The 24312-nt window shown below is 40.3% G+C and overlaps 1 protein-coding gene and 1 long non-coding RNA gene across 2 annotated transcripts in view; one reads left to right on the plus strand and one right to left on the minus strand.

Moving 5' to 3' along the window:
- The window catches only part of spon1b (spondin 1b), a 99333-nt gene extending 80130 nt beyond the window's left edge, over window positions 1-19203 (minus strand). Inside the window, exons 1-2 of the mRNA XM_086028986.1 lie at window positions 18678-19203; window positions 15463-15569 (exon numbers count right to left, since the gene is read on the minus strand). Of these exons, the coding sequence (XP_085885112.1) occupies window positions 15463-15569; window positions 18678-18897 (327 nt within the window). The 5' untranslated portion in view covers window positions 18898-19203. The remainder of the gene's footprint in view (window positions 1-15462; window positions 15570-18677) is intronic.
- Window positions 10775-11905, plus strand: LOC147148303 (uncharacterized). The gene is made up of 2 exons (XR_015086668.1): window positions 10775-10955; window positions 11713-11905. It is a non-coding gene; the product is annotated as an uncharacterized LOC147148303 (long non-coding RNA).
- Window positions 19204-24312: the final 5109 nt, after the last annotated feature.

Below are 24312 nucleotides of genomic sequence, written 5' to 3' on the forward strand. Positions count from 1 at the left end.
ACAGGTAGGTCCCAAGGGGAGCTAATCGATCCGCGATTCGTCCCTGTGCGCATGCGTAGGGATGAAAACAAAGATGGCAAACGCGAGCGGAGCGGACGGCGCTTCCAGCGGCTCAGGGGACGCATCTTCACAGCAGGTAAAGTCAGCAACGCGTATATCCAATTTATTCATGTTAATTTCATAAAGGCTATCTCAATTCATAGCTTTGGACTCACAGGCTTACGGCTATAGATTGCAATCTAATGACGAGTTTCACTTTTAGCATTAGTACGTGGCTAACGTAGCTCTGTTTTCAACGTTTAATCATATCTGTACCCATAATTTAGCATGACGACAAAAATGTATATGTTTTATGGATAATGTTAATAGTTCTTGCTAAATTGCGCGCTCCGTTTTTATTGATTAATTTAAGTAGTCTCACAGAACCCACTGGAAAAAACAAGGACATTGTAGTGTTTAATGCAAAAGAGAAAAACTTAAGCAAAATATGTCCCATAAGTTGTTGTAGTTTGTAGACATAGCGTCTCTGAGTCCGATCGTCTTTGAGCTATCTTTAACAGAAATGTAGTGACTCGAGTGAGGTTTATCTTCTAACAAATTATTGTCGATGTTATTGTGATACAAACTTGTAGATGGGGGTACTTATATTTGTAGGTTGTATATGAACAAGAGCAAATCATTATATATCAGCACTCATTAACCAAGTATTTAATGGATTTTAAGTTACACTCCTAAAAAAATCCCAGTTTACAACGCTGTACTGCTAAAATCTTATTGACTGTCAGTATATCTATTTCGAAGGTTTCATGCACAAGCCAACAAAGTTGTGCACATTTTAATTGAAAATATTAGTTTCAATATTATTATTTTTTTTTCTTTTATAGCACCGTAGTAGCAACAAGATGGCTCGTGTCATGCCTCAAGAACAGTAGTTGTATTGATTCGATCAAAAAGACTAGGGTAACACCAATCCATTTTCTTTTCAACATACAGATATGCAGTTAACAATATATTTTGATTACATATTCTCATATTCTCTCAAGTTACCATCATCTCAAACAGTATACTTTGCATGATAAATATTTTTATTTAATTATATTTTCAGAAATGGAGACAGTCATGTCCAGGATGATCTCTTTGGCAACTCTGACCCTGCATGCTGAGTCGGATTGTAACTGCAAGTCACTGGTGACGGCTGAGATCCAGACGGACACACTGATGACCTAATAAATCTAGATCGACGATGAACACATGCCCTCATATAGACCGCCTGACTTGGGGGACTCTGTGAATGAGGATGTGGAGATCGAAACACCGCCACGAGAAAAGATAAAAAAATCATGAGTAGCGGCGCGGCGGTCGACTAGTTAGCACGTCCGCCTCACAGTTCGGAGGTCGTGGGTTCGATCCCGGCTCCAGCCTCCCTGTGTGGAGTTTACATACGATCCTAATCGCAACTACTGTTAGTGAATAGTCGACTAGCACAATAATCGTTTGTGACAGCCCTACTTGACACTTGAATCTGGGCTGGAGTAAATCGTGACATGCATAAATAACATTTACAGTAGATCTATTAAAATCATTTCAGGAGAAAACGTAATGGGGTAGGCTGAACAGGTAGGTATGCTGATGATACTGCAGTGGACTTCGGGGGTGGTTTACAAAGTGCTGCAGCTGGGCTGATTTGCTCAGAATGAAGAAACTACAAAAGAAAAAGAGATAGTTAATAGGATGCGGATGGGTTTTTTTCAGTGTACTGACAAACTATAGTGTGATACATATAAAACACACAGTGACATTTCACATATTTTCCTAGGAATACGCTATAATCGCAAGTTTGCTCCAAGGGGCGGATTGATAATTTGCTTTTATGCAAACTAGATGTTATATAGTGACTCAACTGTTACACAATTAAGTACCAATGAAGGGTGCCGGTGGTTTGGATATGCCAGAGTTACTGAGGAGACGCAGACTGAACTGCCAGTCAGCCCTGTGTAATGTTAAGTCACCTTCATTAAAGCTCACTCCGATGAAGCTGACGTGCGTGCATATATTTATTAATACCTCAAGATATTACACTACCAACTCATAAAAATATACACAACACATACTACCTCACAAGCGTCTACAAGGACAGTATACTGTACTTATGAATATGTAATATTTGTACCAAAAAACATGTAAGGACAACAACACTCAATAAAATGTTTAAAGATGATAAACCTCACTTGTGTCAATACAGTTCAGTTTAAACTAGCTCGAAGTATAACAAAATAGCCCTCTGTGATGTCTACACTATACAAGACATTTTGTGCAATACTTTTTGTTTTCCATCGAACATTACAATTTTTTTTTGCGTTTTGTGAAACTACTTAATTAATCAATAAAAACGGAGGGAGCAATTTAGCAAGAACTATTTGAAATTAATTCATTTGAAATTAATATTAATAAATTGGATATACGCGTTGCTGACATTACCTGCTGTGATGATGCGTCTCCTGAGCCGCTGGAAGCGCCGTCCGCTCCACTCGCGTTCGCCATCTTTGTTTTCTTTTCTACGCATGCGTGCAGGGAGGAATCGCGGATCAATTAGCTCCCCTTGGGACTTGCCTGTGGCCTGCGTGCCATCATCCTAATTTGCATGTTGTGCAGGTTCGTCCTCTCACAAAGTGATTCGTATCCTCAGCTGGCAATTCGTGCGTAGTGAAGATTTGTAGTCGTAGAAGCGAGAGTCGTATTCACAAAACAATGCACTCACAGTTTTTATTCGTACTCACAAGAAAATAAGTCAAACCCTCACAATTTTGATTCGTACTCACAAGAAAAAAATTCAAACCCTCACAATTTCCATTCGTACTCTCAAGAAAAGAAGTCAAACCCTCACAATTTTAATTTGTACTCCCAAATTATTACCATTACGAATACGAATCGTTAATCACGCATGCCTTTTTGGCAGCTATCTCACTCCATAAACAGATAGGACGCACACATGCAGGCATGCAAGGAGAGATTCAGAGTGAAGAAGGTGCGCAAATAGTGCTACACCATTTGAGGTGTGGTGGTGGGGATGATTGCTCAAGGGCACCCCGACAGTTGCCGGAAAGCAGACTGGCATCTGTCCAACTAGTTACCATTGTGGGACTAATCTGTGTCCTCCAACTCCAAAGCCCAAGTACTTCAAGACTGACCTGTGGAGCCCCCCTCTCCTTCGCATCTTCCTTCATTTTTGTTTAATGGGAGTCAGCGCACACCTGCCACCATTTAAAATGCCTCCGATTAACTCCAAATAAACTTCAGATGTCCTTCTAGGCTTTTCCTGACTTTATTTTTGTACTTCCGAGCAGAAGCCTCAAGGTTTTGTGGTCACACTGACTGGTATTTGGAATTGCTCCGAATGCCCTCCTCCTCGACAAAGGCCCAAGTTCCTGCTGAAGAAGAACAGCCCCAAAGCATGATGCTGCCACCACATGATCTCAGTTGTTGAAGCTAAAAACGTTTCTTTTCTTTTCAACTGAGTTGTACAGCTTATAGTTCACTTTAATGGGGGAAAATCTATTGAAAGGCTTTATCTTGGGCTCATTTTTAATCACAAAAACCTGGCATTTGAACATGGATGTGTATACTTCTTATATCCACTGTGCGTGTACTGTAAATAACTCCTTTAAAATTGTGTATGTGGTAAGAGTAGTAAAATGTGTTGATGATTAATCATACTACACTAACAGGCAAACCAATATATTGGAAAAAAGTCGCCTCACACAACCATCCTGTAATGAATATTTAATACTCAGATCAGTGCCGCGCAGGGTATTATTTATGTAAACATTAAGCATCTGACCGATGCATGTTAAATTAAGAACAGTGAAAACAACAGGGTTGTTCACTGGAAGGTAATAAACAAGCATAAACACATCCTTTTAAAAGGCTTGTTCATATAAAAAGAAAGAGGTGCATGACTGAGATTTCAAAACATTATTGTGAGTTTGGTGTTTGAGTACTTGGCGAGAAAATAATTACTTTCAGAATCACATTTGGGTGTGATTATCTTTCTTATCAGCTCATGATCTTTTCAACCCTGCACACAGACTAGTCCTCAAAGCCCTCGAAGTTTTGTTTAGCTTGTGTAATTTCCTTGATCCGAAACCTTTGCGTTGGATGAAGCACTTTGTAATGATGGTTTGTTTATCCCCTGCTAAACTAGAACCCTTGATAATTTGTGCTTGATAATATATCAAGTCTGCTCATCTCTCCCCTTATCCAAACATGCTCCGTTTGTCTCCCTGAGCAATAACATGTTTCTGCCCTAGATAAATATGACCCATGTCCCACCCGAATGTAAGGATGTCTGGGAAAAACACACAGGAAGACCACATCTCCTTGTGAACTTTTACTGCTTGCATAGGCACAAAATTGCTCGGTTACAAACAAAGACTGTTAACCCTGAATAAAATGAACAGAGTGCATCCCAGCTCTCGAACCCATTACCACCAGACCTCAGCAGCTCCATTTCACCACAAAACTCAACTCAACTCAAAACTTACCTGTTCAATATTGCCTAATTTCTTTAATCCCATTGCCAATATTTTACTTAGTTTTATATCATATGTAAAATTCTGATTTCAATGTTTTATTAATGTACCGTGGCCTTGAGGTCCTCAAAAGGTGCTCATTAATAAAATGTATCATGTAGATTTTTGTAATAAATTATTCACAAGTGACGTTCAGTCATAATGTTTAGTGAAATAAAAGAAATATACAGTTCCAGAATTCGGCAAAATAAAACGGCCCACAAAAGCAGACAGACAAACTGTGCATAGTATGCCATGGATGTCTTAGTCTCCTCCTCTACAGTAGAAGTGGCTGCATGAATAACTTAAAAAAAGAAGTGTCAGAGACATGAACTTCCAATAAATTCTGTCTAACATAATTATTATAACAATCAGCTGATTGAAAAAAAACAAAAAAAAAACAGTGAAGCTCGATTAAGCCAAACTGTGACTTTCAACCTGAAACTCATATAATTATCTTTTTGATACGACTGGGACTTATAGAGGACAGCTTTGTCCATGCATCCATTCATTATCCAAACCGCTTTATCCTGACGAGGGTCGAGGGGGTGCTGGAGCCCATCCCAATTGTCTTCGGACAGTAGGCGGGGTACACCCTGAACTGGGTGCCAGCCAATAGCAGGTCACACACAGACCAACAAACGCACACACTCACAATCACACCTAGGGGCAATTTAGAGTGTTCAATTAACCTACCATGCATGTTTTTGGAATGTGGGAGGAAACCGGAGTACCCGGAGAAAACGCACGCAGGCATGGGGAGAACATGCAAACTCCACACAGGAATGCCAGAGTCGGAATTGAACTCACAACCTCTGAACTGTGAGGCTGACATTCTAACCAGTCGACCTCCGTGCCGTGAGGCACCATATTGGTGACCCCTGCTTGAAACACTTCACAGCAATGCAGTTGCCACTTATCTCCAAAAAATGTAATCAGATTAAAATTTAGACAAACGTATGAATTACAACTGTCTCAAGCACAATAGAACATGCCTGATGGGTTCTCCAATAGGCATTCAACACATTACACAGCCAGTATGACAACTTTTATTTTGCTCAAACTCATCCCACGGTTTGTCTATTCTTGTCCTCCCCTGAGTCTGAGTTGTTTGCTATGCACATCTACGCAGACAGTGGTAAGTAGGAGACAATAGACCTGACATGATTGCGTAGGGAAATGTTTCAAACGTACTGGAATGTGGGCAACACAGTGACATAGTGGTTTAGTGCTGCTGACTTATAGTTCCGAGTCAGATTAGCCTGTCACCCACGACATGGTTTATACATGGGTTGCCATACCCGTACTCACATTTCCACTTTAAATCTAGGTGCTACAAGGTACAATTTCTCATACTGTACCTTGACAGCTTGGGTTACAAGGAGGCTGTGCCTATAAAGTATAAGGGACATAACCACGTCTGATCACTCATCGGTTCATCATCACAGCACCCTTGCTGGATTTTAATACAAGTGTAGTGAAAATGGGGGTCACTCATAAGAGTGTCAATAGTTTGTAGCGGCCGGGAGCAATGCCTGCATTACTCCTGCCCGCCTCCAGGGGCACCACGTCAAAGTTGTATGTTATTTAGAGGGGAATTTGACAAAAAAAAATAATTAAACCAGTCATAAAATGTGAAGGTGCTACAATAAAATGAATTGTGAGGTCTTGGAATAAAATAGAAGTTAATACCTTGACCCAAACACACAATTGACGCTTGACTTCTGTATATGGACAATGTTTATTAACTATTCTAACATACAAGAAAACACTACGATATAGCAAGCCTAAATAAATGAAGAAAAAAATAAGAAAACAAACATTGAAATTAACTGGGAGGAAAGGAAAAAGGGGACGTCTGATTGGTGAGCGAAAGGACGACTAGTCAAGCCGGCGGACTTTATGAAATGCACAAAGTTTCTTAGCGTTCACTATCAAAAATGTGTATGCACCCACTGTGAAAAGCCTCAGCGAGTCACACAGTAGTCACTTACATTTGCTGAAGCTCACGTGATGAGAGAAGAGGGGAAGAACCTTTACTCATTTGCAGATGGAAGAACAACCAAAAAAAGGAAAAATAAAGGAAGGCTGCTGGGAGCGGGATCAAGCTTTGTTGGGTTCTCAGATGACCCGACCGGCCGCGGCACAGGGTCGGGGGTCCGAATGGGACAGAACCGGCGTGTTGCTTCAGCGGTTGCTGCCCAAGGGCCGGAGTCCGGCGCGTCTGCCACGTGTGTGGTGACAAGGTTCGGGGTGGTCCAATTTAGCTTTTCAAGTCAACCGCGGTTGATTTTCGGGTGCGAGGACGCGCCATCAAAAATGCAGCCAAAAGATCCAAAAGTCGAGAAGTGAAAAAGGGAGTTTGAGAAATTTCTTTGGGGGAGAGCTTTTGAGAGAGAGAGCTTTTTGATGAGCCAATTCTTGAAGAGATTTTTTTTCGAGAGAGAGAGCGACAAGTTGAGAGAGAGTTGAGGGTTTTTCTGGAAAGAAAGAGAGAGAGAGAGGTAGAGGGAGAGAGAGAGAGAGAGACAAAGGCCAGGCGTTTTTATCTCCTTAAGAAAAAGTGGTGGGGGTGAGGTGTCCACCCCCGTCCAACTCAGCTTTTAGGTGAGCCTCAAGGTGAGTGTGGAGTTTGCATGTTCTCCCCGTGCCTGCGTGGGTTTTCTCCGGGTACTCCAGTTTCCTCCCACATTCCAAAACCATGCATGGCAGGTTAATTGATCACTCTAAATTGCCCCTAGGTGTGATTGTGAGTGCGGATGTTTGTCTATATGTGCCCTGCGATTGGCTGGCAACCAATTCAGGGTGTCCCCCGCCTACTGCCCAAAGACAGCTGGGATAGGCTCCAGCACGCCCCGCGACCCTTGTGAGGATAAGCGGTATGGATAATGAATGAATGAATGGACTTGTTACTACATAGTCAAAGTGCTTAAATGCTGTCTCCTCATTTACCTACTAGTGGCTCCTGACAGTTAATGAAAGTCATGAGTGCATTACCTGGTAAAATATAAAACACAAATAGAATATGAGCACCTAATTATCAACTATTGTGGCCCATCAAAGAAACGCGATTCACCACGCTCTGCATGCTGAGTAGATTGGGAGATCGCAGATCGCGACACTCGGGCTGAACGATTTTAGGAAAAGATGAATTTGAGATTTTTCTGAGAGATATTGATATTTCAATTCAATTTATTATTTTATTCAAATCAAGCTTCAGTGGAATATTCACTATGTACAGTAACATTTACAAACATGACAGAAAATGACATCATACCATCAAAACCTTAAAAGCTCTTACTCTAATCATGCATGGACACAAAATAGACTGTGTGAGGGAGGTAGTCCTTTTCAAGTTTTTTGTAATGGTTTAATAAGCAACACCTACCGCTTGCAGTCATGCATGTCTAAGTGTGCAATAATGTGTAATAGTAATTGTAAAAAAAATACATTTTTCCCCAACTAAATTGTTTAAAATTTTGTATACATTCTTTGTACATAAATTATATGTAAATATTATTTCCATATTAACAGCGATGGCCTGAAATTCATATAATGGTATTAATTGAAACCCGTCAGAGTAATGATTAGCGCAAGAATCATAATGGAAGTATTTCGGAATGGGATATTTGAATGTGAAAGGTAAATATTTCCATTGTTAAAAAGCTTAGAAAGTATGATATTTATTCTTCTCTCTGCTTCTTTTCACTCAAATGTTGCATTTTCATATAAACATGTCTGCTTTCATGTACAGTAATGAAATAAATTTAACAAATAAAACCATAGTCCTTTAGCATTGCTGTAATGATTTAAAAAAAGACGTAAGAAGTGATTTTCAGACCTATTATTGTGTAGCTCTCAAAACTCAGTACTATGTGGTGCAAAGTAGTGGGGAAAAAACGCAGATCACATTGCTATTAATTTTAATCGACGACGCGTCGTTTATTTCTATATATATTTATTTGGCACATTGTTTTTCTTTCGAGACTTTCCGCGCCTCGCTCTTCTCCCGCTGGCTGTTTTCCTATCTGCAACGCACATGCGCAGTGGTGGTAATCCGGGTGATGCAAACAGAAGCATTGTGGGTAAAGTAGTGTAAACCTTACACTGTAAGGGCTAATTCGTGTTGGCAACAGAGTCCGAAAGTTACGGCGCATTTCACCAAATATACTCAATACAATGCAAACCAGCCTTTCATGGCAGCACGATGGGGATGCCCAATCATTTAAAAACAGGAAGCAAGTTATGGCTTATGCCTGGTTTCATATCTGACATTTGTGTCTAGAAGCTAGCTGCAGTTAGCATACACGTATTACGGTGTGTTTGATGTAACGCTTCTATTTAGTGCGTTAACACGTCGTGGCATCTTCTATGGATTAAGCAGCCATTATTCCGTAAACTCACACTGATTAACAACCAAAAACTCTGTGTGTTTATGCCTGTGGTGGACATCGAAGTAGGAAGCGCACGCTTGCTCTATCCCTCTTTCTCTCACTCCCGAACGGAGTGATGCGTCATGAACTGCGAAATATCAGCACTCAACACAAAAACGACATATGTGCCACTCATCGGCATCACATAACAATAAAATCCATAATTAAGTTTGTTGTAATATACTATGTTATAGTGCAAAAAAAGGTCTTCCTTTTTTTGTTACAGGTGCATACCAGATTTTGATTGTGTAGATCAATTTACTTCTTTTAAATTATGCATACTAGTGAAAAGAATAACAAAACCTTTTTGATAAATCTTAAATTAACACAAAATTAAAAACCAATACAACGGTTTATTTTAGTTTTCTTTAGCACAGAGCATTTGCCCAATGTACTTCTCTGATTTCACTACCTTCCGTTAAAAAAAATAAAAAAGTCTTGGTGCCCAAGAAGAGTGAAATATGTATACCCCTGGTACTTATTTTTGCATTCATAGATAATTTCGCTGTATTAGTGCAACAGTGCATAGTATAGAGTTTTGGATCAATTCTAAAACGCACTAAAGAATTACAGCTAAAAAATTTAAGGCCAGAGCATCGCCATCAATTTAAGTCGCTCCTTTATTTATAAACATGTCAGGAATGATGGCTTGAGTTGCAAAGTTTAATACAAGTTGAATGTATTATCATCTTGTCTTCATGATTAGTTTGTACAAAAAGAATTTAAGCTGTAAGCGAATGATGCTTATAAGAGCAGCAGCTTGCTTGCCGCGATTGATATATTATCCGATTAGTCGACTAATCGGGACTACTGTTAGTAATTAGTCGACTAGCAAAAATTAATCGTTTGTGGCAGCCCTACTTTTGACCAGGGGCACAGATTGTGTGTTGGAACTGGAGGCAACGGGAACGGGTTTGATTGTGTATGGCTGAAGTATAACTCAAGTATTAACAATAACACATTTACATGAACACAAACAATTATGTAAAATGTACATGACATTTAAAATTTAAATAACATAAATAGCATTATTGGGATTGTCTTGCAAACACCATAAAAATGTATTTATCTTACATTTAGCTTGATTCCGGGAAGAACAAATGTCATTTATTCATTCTGTCTGTGTAGATTCTCAATATTTGATTATTGTGATCTGTGAACTAATTAACATTACAGGAAAATTAACTGCTACATTTGATCAAGAGGCAACAGGCATAATATATGACAGTCTACTAAAATTGTTTTTGGAGAATTGTTGTGATTATTTTTCGTTTCTTCATTTTTCTCTTACTTCTGAACACTCCACAGGCACTGCGCGCAACCTGTTACTTAGGACCTCACCCTGGCCGCAAACACCCCCACTGTAAAAAACAATGTGTTGCCAAAAAAGATGTAGCTACCTCCACAGACATTTTAAGTATCTCAATTCAGCTAGTGTCGAGCACATGCTATAAGAGAAATAAGCTACAAACATCTATCTGTAATATTTCCTTCTAGCTTTCAAGGTGAGAAAACACAAAATTTTTTACACTGTCAGAAGACTTGTGCATACCGTGATGGTGTGTTCAAATTCCACGAGAGTCAGAATTTAGAACTTGCTTCCAGTGCTTCCTAGCGTTATAAATGTGCAACAAAACATGAAACAATAGTCTTTACATGAGTAGTACAAATTCTGTGTCTGTCTTGTATGTAATCAGGCGAACTAGACCCAGCTGAGCTGATGACATTTACAGTAATTGGTGCCAGCTGGTTTTTGCACTTGAGTCAGAGGGCTTGTGTCTTTAAGATCCTGCTGCCCTTCTCGCTTCTCTGTCATGCTCCTCAGTGGCTGGTTTGATGCTCTCCTTGTGGTGGTTTTGTTTTAAGTTGGTGCAAATATAGATTCATTGGGAAGGTGGATCAATTTGAACACTTCACTGCAACTCTGCTGTAATTGGAAAGGCTTTACTCACCGGTGAGTAACTAAAACCCATTTGTCCCTTAATCATTCATGTACAGTCACAGATCTGTCCTCAATAAACCTCTGGACATTTTGTGTTAACTTTGACATCCATCAACTCATTGGTGAGTCAAAGCCAACCATTTTCTGCCTAATTGTATTATGCTTTGTTGGGTGCAGGAATGAGCAATAACCACACAGCTAACAGTAAAGCTATCTTTCTTCAACTCAAACTAGCCCATTCAAAACCTGAGGACGTGGCAAACTTCGACATTCTTTATTAAATAGTTGAATACTTTGTGTTAAATTAATGGCAGAACGTAAATGTTTAAATCATTGTATAATGTGCTATATTCGATTGAACATTTGTGGCTTTCTCGAATTTGATTATAATTCCAATTACGCTATTGTTTGATTTCTTGTTGGCTTTAAGCCTACTGATTTAAAAAAAATAAAAAACTGTTGCGTAACATTATCTTAAAATTGTCTTCAACTTAGCTTTCAGTTTAGCTTTGATTTAAGTGCACTTTACCCTTAATGTATTTGTGAAATTTACTTTTGGAATGCTTATGTTTACAATTGTTTGGCATTTCAACTCATTCATGTTGAATGATTTGATGTATATGATTGTGAAACAATTGCATCAGTGAATTATAGCATTTACTGAATTTTATTTTCAGACAGTGAGCTACTGTTGGAACTGAATGCATTTATTGTGTTCTTGTAACCTTGTTTAAGGTCAGGTTTTTTTTTTTTCCTTTTTCTCTCTAAGGAATTCTGCAATTTGATGACGAGCTACCCAACCACTGCTACAAAGCAGTATTGATGACCTGGACCTTCACAGCCTTAAATCTTTTTCCACATTATCATTTTTTTTGTTTGTCAATTATATCTGAATCTATTTAAAGCTCTATCCCTTTGTAATATAACTTGGAAAATATCTTCAATATATTTTTTGAAACTAATTTCTGGTGTCTTGCGCAATTCTCACTCCATGGTCGATCTTATTCTGTATGCCATCAAAACACTGACAGTGGTCAGTCCTATGAGCCCTAGGCCAGTAACATTACATGTATCATTTGTCTGCCTTGCTGAGTTGCAAATTCAACTTCAGGAAGAGGGTTGATTTAAAATTTTGAGCTAGAGGTACAAATGCTGACATTGTAACTTAAAAGAATCAGTAGCTGTAGCACAACATACACTATGCATGCCTGTCCCAATGGAAGGGGAAAATTGAGAGATTTTTGTCACTTTAAGTGGATGGGATGGATAGTGGATCTTTATGAAACTGAGGGGAACATATCCATATTCGGTAGCCATAACCAATTTTTTTTAATTTCGGCTTTCGAGTGTTGTTGCTGGGTTTTGATTGATTGATTAGAAGTCTTATTGTCTAATCTTATTTGCCGCCACTGATCAAAAGCTATAACCTGTGTGGTGCGGAGCAAGTTAGCTCAGCACCCAGCATTTGCAAGCAGCCAGGAAAGGGAGCTCGCAAAAGATGGGTGCCTAGGTGATGTGGATGTGAACCTTTTTTTAACAAGCTTGGCGCTGATTGGTTAACATGACCTGTCCATGAGTAGCATGCTGCTTCAGATCAGAGCTTGTGGGGGTGATAAGAGTGCTTTATAAAGACTCAGCTTTGACAATCACATCTTTCGGTCCGAAAAACGATAAAATGTTCAGCCCTACGTGAAACCCTATACGCTTGCCAGTCAGCAGCTGCCACCGCAACTTGGGTTTGAATGCAAATTTCATCTGTCTTTAAATGGTCAAACCGCACATCTGACATGGCTCCTGCCAGGAAGGTGCGTCGGGCTTGTTATGTGGTATTGGTGTGTAAATTAACTGATAATTTAGACAGTGAACCAAGACACACTATTGGCACCAATACCCCTTACTGGAATTGGTTATATATTCTTAGCATTCAGTCTACAGAATGTAAAATAATTATGGACTGCTCAAATACTTCTGAGATTTGAGTGACAGATGGCTGGCCAAATTACTAATTTTAATATCATCTGTCAGTGAAACGTTCTCCTTAAGAACATTGTCCGCTAGGGGCCGGCGATGCATCCAAATATCGATATTATCGATACTAATCAAGTACTTGGATCTAATCGATACTATTGTCCTTTGATCGATACTTCGCTCAAAGCGCTGCTTCTTCCCCACCCCCTCTCTCTCGCCCAGCCCCTCCGGCTACTCTCTGAGTCTCTGCCTGAGTGAGTGACTCAGGCACACTTTTAGCCCCTACCTGGCAGAGAGGGCGACGGGAGAGTGAGAGCAGCCGGAACCTAAAGCAATGGCAGAACCAAACAAGAAGCGGAGCGCGGTGTGGACTTATTTTTTTACAACAGAAAAGGACAGTACCAAGTGTGATTTGTGTAATAAGGTGCTCCCTACTGTGGTAACACCACAAATTTACACAAACACATGAAAAAAGCTCACCCTACAAAGAGCAACGAGCTGCAAGCAAAGAAGTTGAGGGAAGAGGAGGAGGAGGGGGGGGGGGATCTCCAAGCCAGAACACCCCCACGGACACAGAGACAATGTACACTGGCAGAGGCTTTTCAGACAAAAAAATCAACAATAGTTCTTGAACTATTTTATTTGTTATAGTGTTAAAGGTTTTTACAATGTATTGTTTACACTATCCCCGCGACCCTTGTGAGGATAAGCGGTATCGATAATGGATGGATGTTTGCACTTTCTGACTTTATTTTCAAAATATTGTGCAATGGAAGGTATTATAGTTGTCTTGTTGACATTGTTATATTTGTATTTTCGTTACATTGCTGCTTTTATGGTTTGACTCTCTTGACTTTTGTTCTGAAACAGTTGTTGTAGTAGAAGTGTTTTTTTTTTTTTATACTGTCAAAGTTTGCATTGTAATTATTTTTTTTAAAAAAAACACATTATATATATAAACAAACACAATATACTAACACAAGGGTGTTCATGACATTTCCAAGCAAAAAGTATTGGTATCGGCCGATACCACCCTGCATTTACTTGGTATCGGATCGTTACAAAAATTCCCAGTATCGCCCACCCCTATTGTCCACATTTGCACTTATAAAAGCCCCCATGCTTCAGAAAGTGATTCTACACCACAGAACTTTGAGACAGAGGTACAATACATTTAATCACAAGCACCACTGCAGGAAGTGAATGTAGAAGTCCAGAATACAAGTTGTCCAATACATGTACCCTAAAGCAGTAATCTTATCCATCTTCCGTGAATCTGTAATTTTCTTACAACAATGAATAAAAAACATTGGCTAAGCACCAACATTTAAAGGGAAATCAACTCAAACATATTTTTTAAGAATGTTCGAAGCAGGCCCACTAGTTGAAAAACACAGCAATCTGATTAATATTGCGTATTGCATATCTATTATTGCATATTTATGGAATATGAGTTAAGCAGCAAAATCCACCCCTTTTAGCCATCTCAGGAGGCAGCCATTTTGTGACTTCTGTCGACTGAAAATGACATCACAACTGCTCAGATAACGACCAATCACGGCTCAGCTTCAGAAAACTGATCAGCTGTGATTGGTCGTTACCTGAGCCCTGAGCAGTTGTGATGTCACTTTCAGTCGACAGAAGTGACAAAATGGCCGCCCCCTGGGATGGGTAAAGGGGTGGATTTTATTCCACAAACGCAATATTTATCAGAATGCCTTGTTTCAACTAGTGGGCTTGCCTAAAAAAAATGGTTGGGTTGACTTCCACTTAAAAGACTCCTTCCTTTGCAGAACCCGATATGAATTCTCCTTAGACTTTAACTTCAAATGTGTTTATATAAACCGCATTAGCGAATAAGGTCCAGAGTTACTGTCAAACATACACTGGCCTGCAAATATCAAGTCTTGCAGGTTGGATCTTAATTCAAAGAACAAAAAAATGGCAGACATTAACAATACCCACTGCATATCCAACTTGAGCCGGACAGTGTAGGATTTTGAAGCGACAAAAGGAAAAACACAGAGATGGCGCAACCGAGAAGGGAGACTTTCGTTTCCAATTTGCTGGCTCCACAAAATAAACCCTTTGCTCTGCTTGAAGTCTCGTTATGGCTTGCATGGAGAAACACAACAACAGATGTGTGTTCCTGTTTACACTACACAGGAGGTAATTGAGGAAGACTGTCTTTCTGCTCAACGGCTGTCAATTTCTCAGCGGGAGATGTGTTTCTACTGAGTAAAAAATCTCTCATCTCTGGCTGTGCCCTCTGAAATGCCCTCAATTTACCTCTTTGTCCACCCCAACTTCCTTTTTGAAATAATCTCCCACTCCCATCTTCCACTAGAACTAATATCTGTTATTCATCTGGAAGAACGGCGTGTCTGCCTCACACACTCAAATTGCAACAAATACTGGACAATCATTTAATTTCTTCCCAACCTCTGTTTCACAGAGATGTTATATCTTTCAGCCACAGTTCCAGATCATGCAAATTCAACCAATCAAAAGTTCACATTCAAATTGCAGAGATTCCCTTTCTATATCTCACCTTGAACTGGCCTGTGTAGTCATCATCTGTGGTACCCTCCCTGCCCTCCTTCAGTGCAATGAGGGTAAAACCTCTGAAATATGCGGGGCTGGTTGCCAAGAGGATCACTGTAGGGAGGATGGAGAGTGTGTATTAACACCTTGGACACACTGAGCAGTAAAGAGGCTTTACTACATTGACACATCAGGGTCATGCTGCAATGATGCAGGATCACCCTGAATGACGCTGGCGGGAAAACAGCATTCCTGTCAGCATCAGCATGATGTGGAAGAATGAGCACTGTAAATGGGGACGTCTCATTATGGAAGTAAGGACACCTTGTAAATTCGAGAGAAGTGTGAGATGAAGAAGCAAATAAATGCAGTTGGATCAGAATGTTTTAGTCAGCTTATTTGAAACAAAAATGTTGATTCATTATATTATAAATCACTGGTGTAAAACTCAAGGCCCGGGGGCCAGATCGGGCCCGCGACATCGTTTCATGTGACTTGACATGTTTCTTTCAAATTATCTTCACTTTTAACACTTCATATGAGGTAGTGCAAACATTTACCGATCCCTCCTTTAATGCAACACTGTGCCAAATGTCAGTTTTTGTTGATTATGGCGGCGCCATGTGGACAAAAGCGGGAGTGTTTTGACAAAAGTCAACCACATTTCCCATGCGCGCCAGCGTGTTGTCGTGAAATCCTGAGCTCTCGCTGACCTGCAAGTTGGACTGAATTGCATTTCTATTTCCAGTGGCTGTGTGAAAGATGAATAGCAATGAGGTAATGAATCTAATTTTGTTTAAACAATACTTTTGTTATTTTGTCTGTTTTGGGGCTTCTGGCATGACACCAATAGCGTGTTGATGTTTGAGTTCCATATAGCGAACGGAGGAAGTGAGTATGCCGTAAATCAATTCAGGATATTTGTATTTTTTTTTTGTGTACTGGGGGGTTGCTTCCATCCACCTCAAAGTTGCTTAGTGCGAGTAAAAACTATACAGGCCCCTCCAGGGCATGACAAAAGTCCCATTCAACTACTTGTAAGTCAATGTTTCATCAAAAGAGTTGTGAAAAAAAATTATTAAGGTTGATTTCCTGCCCAGTGAACCTTTAAAATAAATTGAAACGAGTTGAACAAAGTATTTATTGACTTCAGATTTCAAAACTAGTTATCCATCAATATGTTGTGTATATGTGATAATATAAGGTGATCATACATTTCTATGGGCTCACAGTCACAATGACCCTCTGTGGGACAACATAACAATTATGTGGCCCACGACAAAAATTATTTTGACACTGTTATAAATCTAAGTACAACAATCACGAGGCATCTATAGCAGGCTTCACTGTATCTAGTATCTAGTTTAAAACCTCCTTTCACCCAAATTGCTAAATAGGAATGATGCTGAATCTGATCTATTCAAGGAGATGAGATGACAAAATGTTAAAATTTACTGCAATTCACTCTATGCTCTCTCAAGCTATTATTTTGAATTACAGAAACAAATTAAAGACAGAACCAGTTCTGTTCAGGTTTGCTTTGTGCTAACTGCCAGGCACGGTGCAACACCAGAGCTGGGGGATGCTATAATCCCATCCAAAATATGCATAGCCCCAGTTAAGTTAATTTGATATTGTAAAATATATTACTAAATTATTTTCTCAAACCCCGATGTATCAGTTAAGGCCCCCCTTTAACCCTGGGAGTGAAAAAATTGTGGAGCCGTGCCATAACTGCTAAGTGTTAACGACATCTTGGAGCAGGATGTTTTGAAGGTTGAATCCGCTGAGTCAGCATAATTGGAGCCAGATATTTGACTGATCTTCTGTTGTGTGTGTGCATCTGCGTGTGTCCATTCACTTGCTGGCAGGAAGAGGCAAGGAAGTGAATATAGGTCAGCATTCAGAACACTAAGTAGACAACTGTCCCTAAAAGAGCCTGATGGATTAGAATGAGTGACTTCGAAGAATTTGACATCAATTATAATACTGTATGCAGTCATCCCCCCTCCATCGTGAGGGTTTCGTTCCAGTCCACCCCCACAATAAGTGAAATCTGTCCGACGGAAATACCGTATTTAAATAGATCCCAGGCATGCATGTTTTTAGAGCATTTATGGCACTTTTAAAGATCTTTAAACACACTTAATAAAATAACAATATAATATAATATAAACACATACAGTATATTGAGAGAACAATAACGATGCATTGCAAATGTGAATCCAGTGTAACAGTATACCGATCCCTAAATTTGTTGACACTAAACAAATCCCGAGTGGTAGATAGTGGAATTACATCCAAAATAAACAGGTGGCAGAAGAAGATAGTTATGAATTGTACAAAATAAAATCTGAGAAATAGCGAGACTGTGAACCCGGTACCCGCGATCGAGGGGGTTTTACTGTATATTTAAATTGCATGCGCGATGTTGTTTAAAACAATGAAGTCATAAAATAACAGAATTTGGTGTCTATGTAAAATGGGATTTTTCCAGGCAATTTAAAATGTTTGCCAAATGTAACACACTGACTACTATTTTGATGAAACACATTTACTGCTTCTGACTGTGGATACAGTGCACAAAGTAAGAACAGTGTAAGAGTTCACTGATGGATTTTATTTAATATGTTCTTTTTTAATCCAAACGTTTCCATTCATTCTCCGTACGGCTTGTTCACATTAAAGCTGGTGCCTACATCCCAGCTGACTCTGGGTGATGGCAGAGGTACACCCTGACTGGTCGCCAGCCAATCCCAGAGCAAGCGTAGGCAAATAACCATCCACACTCATATTCACATCTATGGGCAAATTAGAGTCTTCCGTTGACATTTTTGGAACGTGAGAGGAAGCCGGAATACATGGAGAAATCCAAGCAAGCATGAAGAGAACATGCAAACTTCACACAGAGGCACCCGTGTTTTCCACTACTCTGCCAAGCACAACCAACCCCCCAAATCGATGCTGTTGGACAGTAGGCTTTTTTTAATGACTTATTAAACGCTATAGCCATTATGAACATTTAGGAACTGGATAAGAATCTGTTTATAAATATGACAAATCATTCAAAATGAAAACATCACCATGCATTAAACTGTGAAAGCACGTGCATTGTTTTCCTTTATAGTTACAAAAGAAAAGAAAAAAGAAACGTGTCTCAGTTCCGTGTACTTCTTTGAACTTGATCGTCATTGATAGTGCGAGAAACGCGCCCCCGTTTACCTCTGTAGGTGCTGCCAGGCTGGTAGGCTTCCGGGTCGCCTTCCATTCTGAGGCGGAACTCATGGTGCCCATCGCGCCGGGTCCCCTGGGTCTGGGCCCGGAGGATCCGCCCGCAGTAGCCGTCCGCTCTACCTCCGGTGGGTTCCTCCACGAAAGCGATCGCGTTGCACACAAAACTCGACATCACATAATACTGCAAAAGCAACAGTAACATTGCCATGTCGATGCCTGCAGCCCGGAGGGCACGACACAGTGGTCGTTTTTGTCAAGTCAAAACAAAAGTCGCGAAGCTCCTTTTTTGGCAGAAACTTTCACGCAGCACCACAGAAGCGCGTCAGTCAGCAGTGAACGTGACGAAGGTGGGATGGCTCCATGTGGACTAACAGCGCGCTTCGGTGAGGAGGAGAGAGATAGAGAAAAACAGCTGCTGATCCTGGATCAGGGAAAGGTGTCTGGAAGGAGAGGGGCGCCAATAACTGACAATAAGGGAGCGCACACCCATGTCGCCTTTGCTCGGGGCGAGTCTCCTCCCTCCAAACACACACGCGATGCTATTGCAGCTGTTCTCAGACACTTCTTATGAACTCTGACTACCCGTGTTGTGTCCCATATCCTGCCCGACGGCCATTTGCTGTCCGCTGAGCGTTTATTTTATCGGCCCTCCCCGTCACATATTCTAGTAGTGAAATTAAACTCAAAGGGTGATGAGAAAATATCTACATGTTTCAAAGAGTCCACAACATAATTTCTTTAAAAGGACGTTAAAGAAATTCAAAGAGAGCACAATATGTTGAATTCAAAATAAAAATGCAACAAAAGTCTACAATTGTTATAATCATGATTAAAAAATATATAATTATAATAAAAAAGGGGAAGTCAACCGAAACATTATTTTTCCTTTTCCATCACTTGCCTTACAAGTGATGTTTTCCTCCGGCTCCTCACATTTGAATAGAAGGAACCTGTCGCTGTGTACAGTAATAGCTGTCATATGTGCAGAAATGTCATTTCAATACAATTCCACAGATATGAATATTGTTGGGCGGCACGGTGGTCGACTGGTTAGCGCGTCCGTCTCACAGTTCAGAGGTCGTGGGTTCGATCCCGGCCTCCCTGTGTGGAGTTTGCATGTTCTCCCCGTGCCTGCGTGGGTTTTCTCCGGGTACTCCGGTTTCCTCCCACATTCCAAAAACATGCATGGTAAGTTGATTGGACTCTCTAAATTGCCCCTAGGTGTGATTGTGAGTGCGGATGTTTGTCTCTGTCTGCCCTGCGATTGGATGGCAATCAATTCAGGGTGTTCCCTGCCTACTGCCCGAAGACAGCTGGGATAGGCTCCAGCATGCCCCGCGACCCTTGTGAGGATAAGCGGTATAGATAATGGATAGGTGAATATTGTTTTCCTGTGAAAAAAATAAGAAGCAGTAAAAATGAACCACTTTCCAGCGAACGTCTAAATAGGAAGTCAATGAGTGTTGAGATTTTAGGTGTGACCTTTTTTGAAGAATCCGAGTGTTTGATTAAGATCCCACCCATCAACAGCAACCCCGCCCCCAAATATTTACAGTTTATACTTTTTGCTTCATGGGCCCGTCCTGTTGGCTGAAGTATGTGGCAGCGTACTAATTCATTTCCTGTCCTATGTAGCTGGATAGTGTCTTGTGACGGTCACTAGGTTGTGAAGTGAACTTGCAGTTCTGCATTGTGTTTAGCAACGTTAGCTAGCCAGTTGTAGCTAACAGGGAGCTGCGGCAGCAAGATAGCAATCACCAAGCATTCCCTGATCCGAACAGGCACATTGCTCCAGGTTGGGAAATGTAGATGCAAAGGGTTTTATTTACTGAATTATTGATTAGTTTTTATTATATATTTTTTTACAATGTAGTGTTAATTTCATCATATTCATTTATGAAATGTGTAATGGCCAGTGTCTGCACTGTCCTGGTGATAATGTTGGATACTGGATTTCTTTTAGATATCCATAACAATCAACTTTACGGCTGGAACAAGTTGGAATTCAGATATTTCCGAAACAAAATATGGACAATCCGTAAAATTAGTAAGCTCTCATAGTGGTTTATAGTAGTGAGCTAAAAAGCACGAACACTTCTGCGACACGGAAAACAGCAGTTCCGCCATCACTCAAAGTGCACACTCATGACGGGTGGCTCGTTGAGTGACCATTTTTTAGAGCCACAGTGCTGGATACACACATGCCTACTTTGAGTCTTGCAGCTATACTCACACACCTAGTTGACCCAGCAGCTTAAATAACTCTCATGAGGGTTGTAAAGTTAAGATGCTGGAACCATGAGCCAAAGGGTTGTATTAAATGAAATAAAAATTACACTGACATTAGTTTGTTGAAATTATATCCTCCAATGGACTACTGCAATCCTAATTCCCACATTGTAATTCTGTTCATGCATGAACACCTTGACTTGTTGACATTTTACGTAATTACTATTGACTGAACACATTCCTCCTAATGCTTTTTGCCCGTAAGTGAAATCTGCTACCCTCCCTTTAATGGATTCAGCTTACTCAATGTGACTGCTTAAGCTTAGCGATCATTTCGTTTTTTCTTTTTCTTTTTTAAAATTAATGGCGGTTGATAGGTAATAGATAAAAGGTGTAAGAGAGAGACAGTAGATGCCCTACTGTAAAAATGTGTTTTAAACTGGATTGTGTGGTCACTGGGTCATTAATTTTACTGTATTATTCAAACATTGTATATTAACATATTTAAACCTAGTTTGTTGAAAACATGCATATACAGTATTTTGTTCAGTTGAATGAACTCTTAATTAGGTTTGCACCTTCTGAATAACAACAACTAAGCATACTCCTCAGCAATGTTCCCTCTAAGGTGCATGTGTGCAATTGTACACTGCTCTCACCCTCTCCATGCACCGAGCTGTATTTGCATTTGGCATTTTTATATTCGCCTCAGATAAAGACATTGAAAAGTTTGTTTGAAGGTGTGGCTGATGAAAAATGTAAACCAAATTAAAGCATCACTGGGCAAGAAATCGACCTTAATAAAAAATTTTCACAACTCTTTTGAGGAAACATGTCAGTAGTTGAATGGGACTTCATGCCCAGAGGGGGTCTGTATCGTTTTTACTGGCACAAAGCAACTTTGAGGAGGATGGGATCAACCCTGGCACACAAAAAAATACAAATGTCCTGAATTGCTTTACGGCATACTCACTTCCTCTTTTCGCTGTAAAGACAGCTGAGGATTTCAGGACATTGCTCTCTGGCACGCATGGGAAATGTGGTTGATTTTTGTCATAACACTACCGCTTTTGTCCACATGGCGCCGCCATAATCGACAAAAACTGACATGACACAGTGTTGCTTTAAAAAAAAAATGTGGGATGCAAGGCGAGCACTATGCCATGTGAATGTGGTCACGCGGACCTTGCTCTCCGCCGAAGACGCCCACTATGTTAATTTTACCTTGTCTCGGGTCCAACGAAGCTTCTTTACAGTGATTAATGTTAATGTACCGTAATGACATAACATTACCCCTGAGGAGGGCTTGGGCTCTGTTAATACCATCACATTTCTGGAAACTCAGTATATGTTAACTCATTATGCCCGTAACACTGATTGTTATGGATATTTAAAAAAAAAAAAATCATGTGTCAAATCGCTCGAACGAGTTAAAAACAAACAAAAAAATTGTTGGCAGACAGCTGTGATGTGTTTAACAACACGTCAATTGCAAACGCAGCGTTGTCCAGTGCTCACATTATCCCCTCGCCACCTCACCATTCCTCTCAAAACCAATCAGGCAAAAGAGCCATCAGGGCTCTGAGTGAGGATCACTCTGAAGCATCAGAGCTGGGCATCGCCTAACTGTCACAAAGTTCCTGTCTGCATATGTAGCCGACCCACGTGGTCCCAGTCGGTCCGTGTCAGCCAAACGGCGTTGAGATTGGTACCACTTCACACACAGGTGTCGCACTCCTGACACACGGCCTAATAAAGATAGAATAAAACAGTGTTGTATATTTTTCGGTCGCACAGACGCAATCAAATGTGTCCCATATTGTTTTTATTTCACCGATCACCACGCTGTGCGTGTGTGTGTGTCTGTTGTTTTTATTTATATTTTTTTCTTTATTTAGCTGCATGTCTGCTTGTGCGGCGCCTGCGTGCGACGTGTACATTGAGTCTGATTGGCTGTTGCTGACGGGGGATGGACTGGGACCACGTGGGGCGGCTAAATATGCAGACGGGAACTTTGTAACCGTTAGGCGATGCCCAACTCTGCTTGTTAGTAGCATATAACATAAGATTTGTAATTGCTTATCTCCTTGTGTTTATTGTAAAATGCCATTGCCTGAAATTAATGGAAGAGGGTAAAAGGACTTGAGGAAATCTGTATCCAATACTGAAAATACAGTGGTACAAGTTGAAATACAACATTGTTGTTGTTGGGGGACTACAAGCAAGGAAAGGTACAAAGAGTCTGTATATTGGCTCTGTATAAAGTTAGTTGAAATCGCCTTTATCAAAAATCTAAATACAATACGATCCAAGAAGAAAACTGTTATCTCATGGTCCACTGAGTAAATATCAATCATTTGTTCCACTGGTTTTGCAGAATTGCTCAGGAGTGAACTGATGCATGATCATGCTTACTCATAAAGTGTTCACTGCGGAGCTGGACATTTTACAAAAAATTCACGGTCTGTTGATTGCCTACCACCTACAGCTGGGATACCCGTCCGCCGTCCATGTATCTAGTTTTTCTTTTGCTTTTTTTGGGGGGGAGGAAAAGATAGCAATCTCCCATAGGCCGGACCGCCTATGATTTTAAACGGGCTTCCGTGACTTCCGACTTCGACAAACTACAACTCGCGCTTACATTGACGGAAAAAAATGGGCTTCTGACTATGCTTAGTCCAACAATTTTTTCCTGTTTATCGCCTAGAAAATGTGCAGCCGCCATAGGCAATGGACGGACCGGTCCGTCACATAGGCGAAATGCAGGTCTGGTTCACTAGTTGTAAAGTTGCACAAAAAAGACAGCATGAAGTAGTCGCAATAAAGTATGCCCATCAAATTTAGGTACAAGAATGTGGGTAAACATATGCATGTATAAGGATCTGACTGACTGCACATCTGAATATGGATGCTCTTCTGTACATATGTATTCTCATACAGTTGTATAATCAGTCAAAATCATGGAGGATTTTTGTTTTGCTTGATTTAATTTGACTAAAGTAAATTAATTTGCATGATTAACAAGCAGTACACTTCGGTTCAGATACGTATAGTAAAATAGGTTCCCTATTGTTTGTATTCTGCTTGCAATAGTACACTAGTCTATACCAGATTAAGGAAGAGACATTACTTTTTACTGTTTGCATTGCTTGTTTAAGAACAACGTCCGCACACTTTTTATGTCGCTGATGTGCTGTAACTAGCTTGTTGGTCAAAAGTAAGGTACAGTTGTGACATATCATAATAAAATAGTTCTGTTCAAAAACTGTTGTACGATCCATGAAATGGAATTATGTTACCTTTTCAACTGGCCAATGAGAAAATAAAAGTCTTTCAATAACTGCACTTTATTTTGTTCCAACTAATTTGCCCTCACTGGAGCGCTGATTTGCAG

This window comes from Filicampus tigris, chromosome 4, assembly GCF_054856515.1.
Source record: "Filicampus tigris isolate MCC_2025a chromosome 4, RoL_Ftig_1.0, whole genome shotgun sequence".
Lineage (NCBI taxonomy): Eukaryota > Metazoa > Chordata > Actinopteri > Syngnathiformes > Syngnathidae > Filicampus > Filicampus tigris.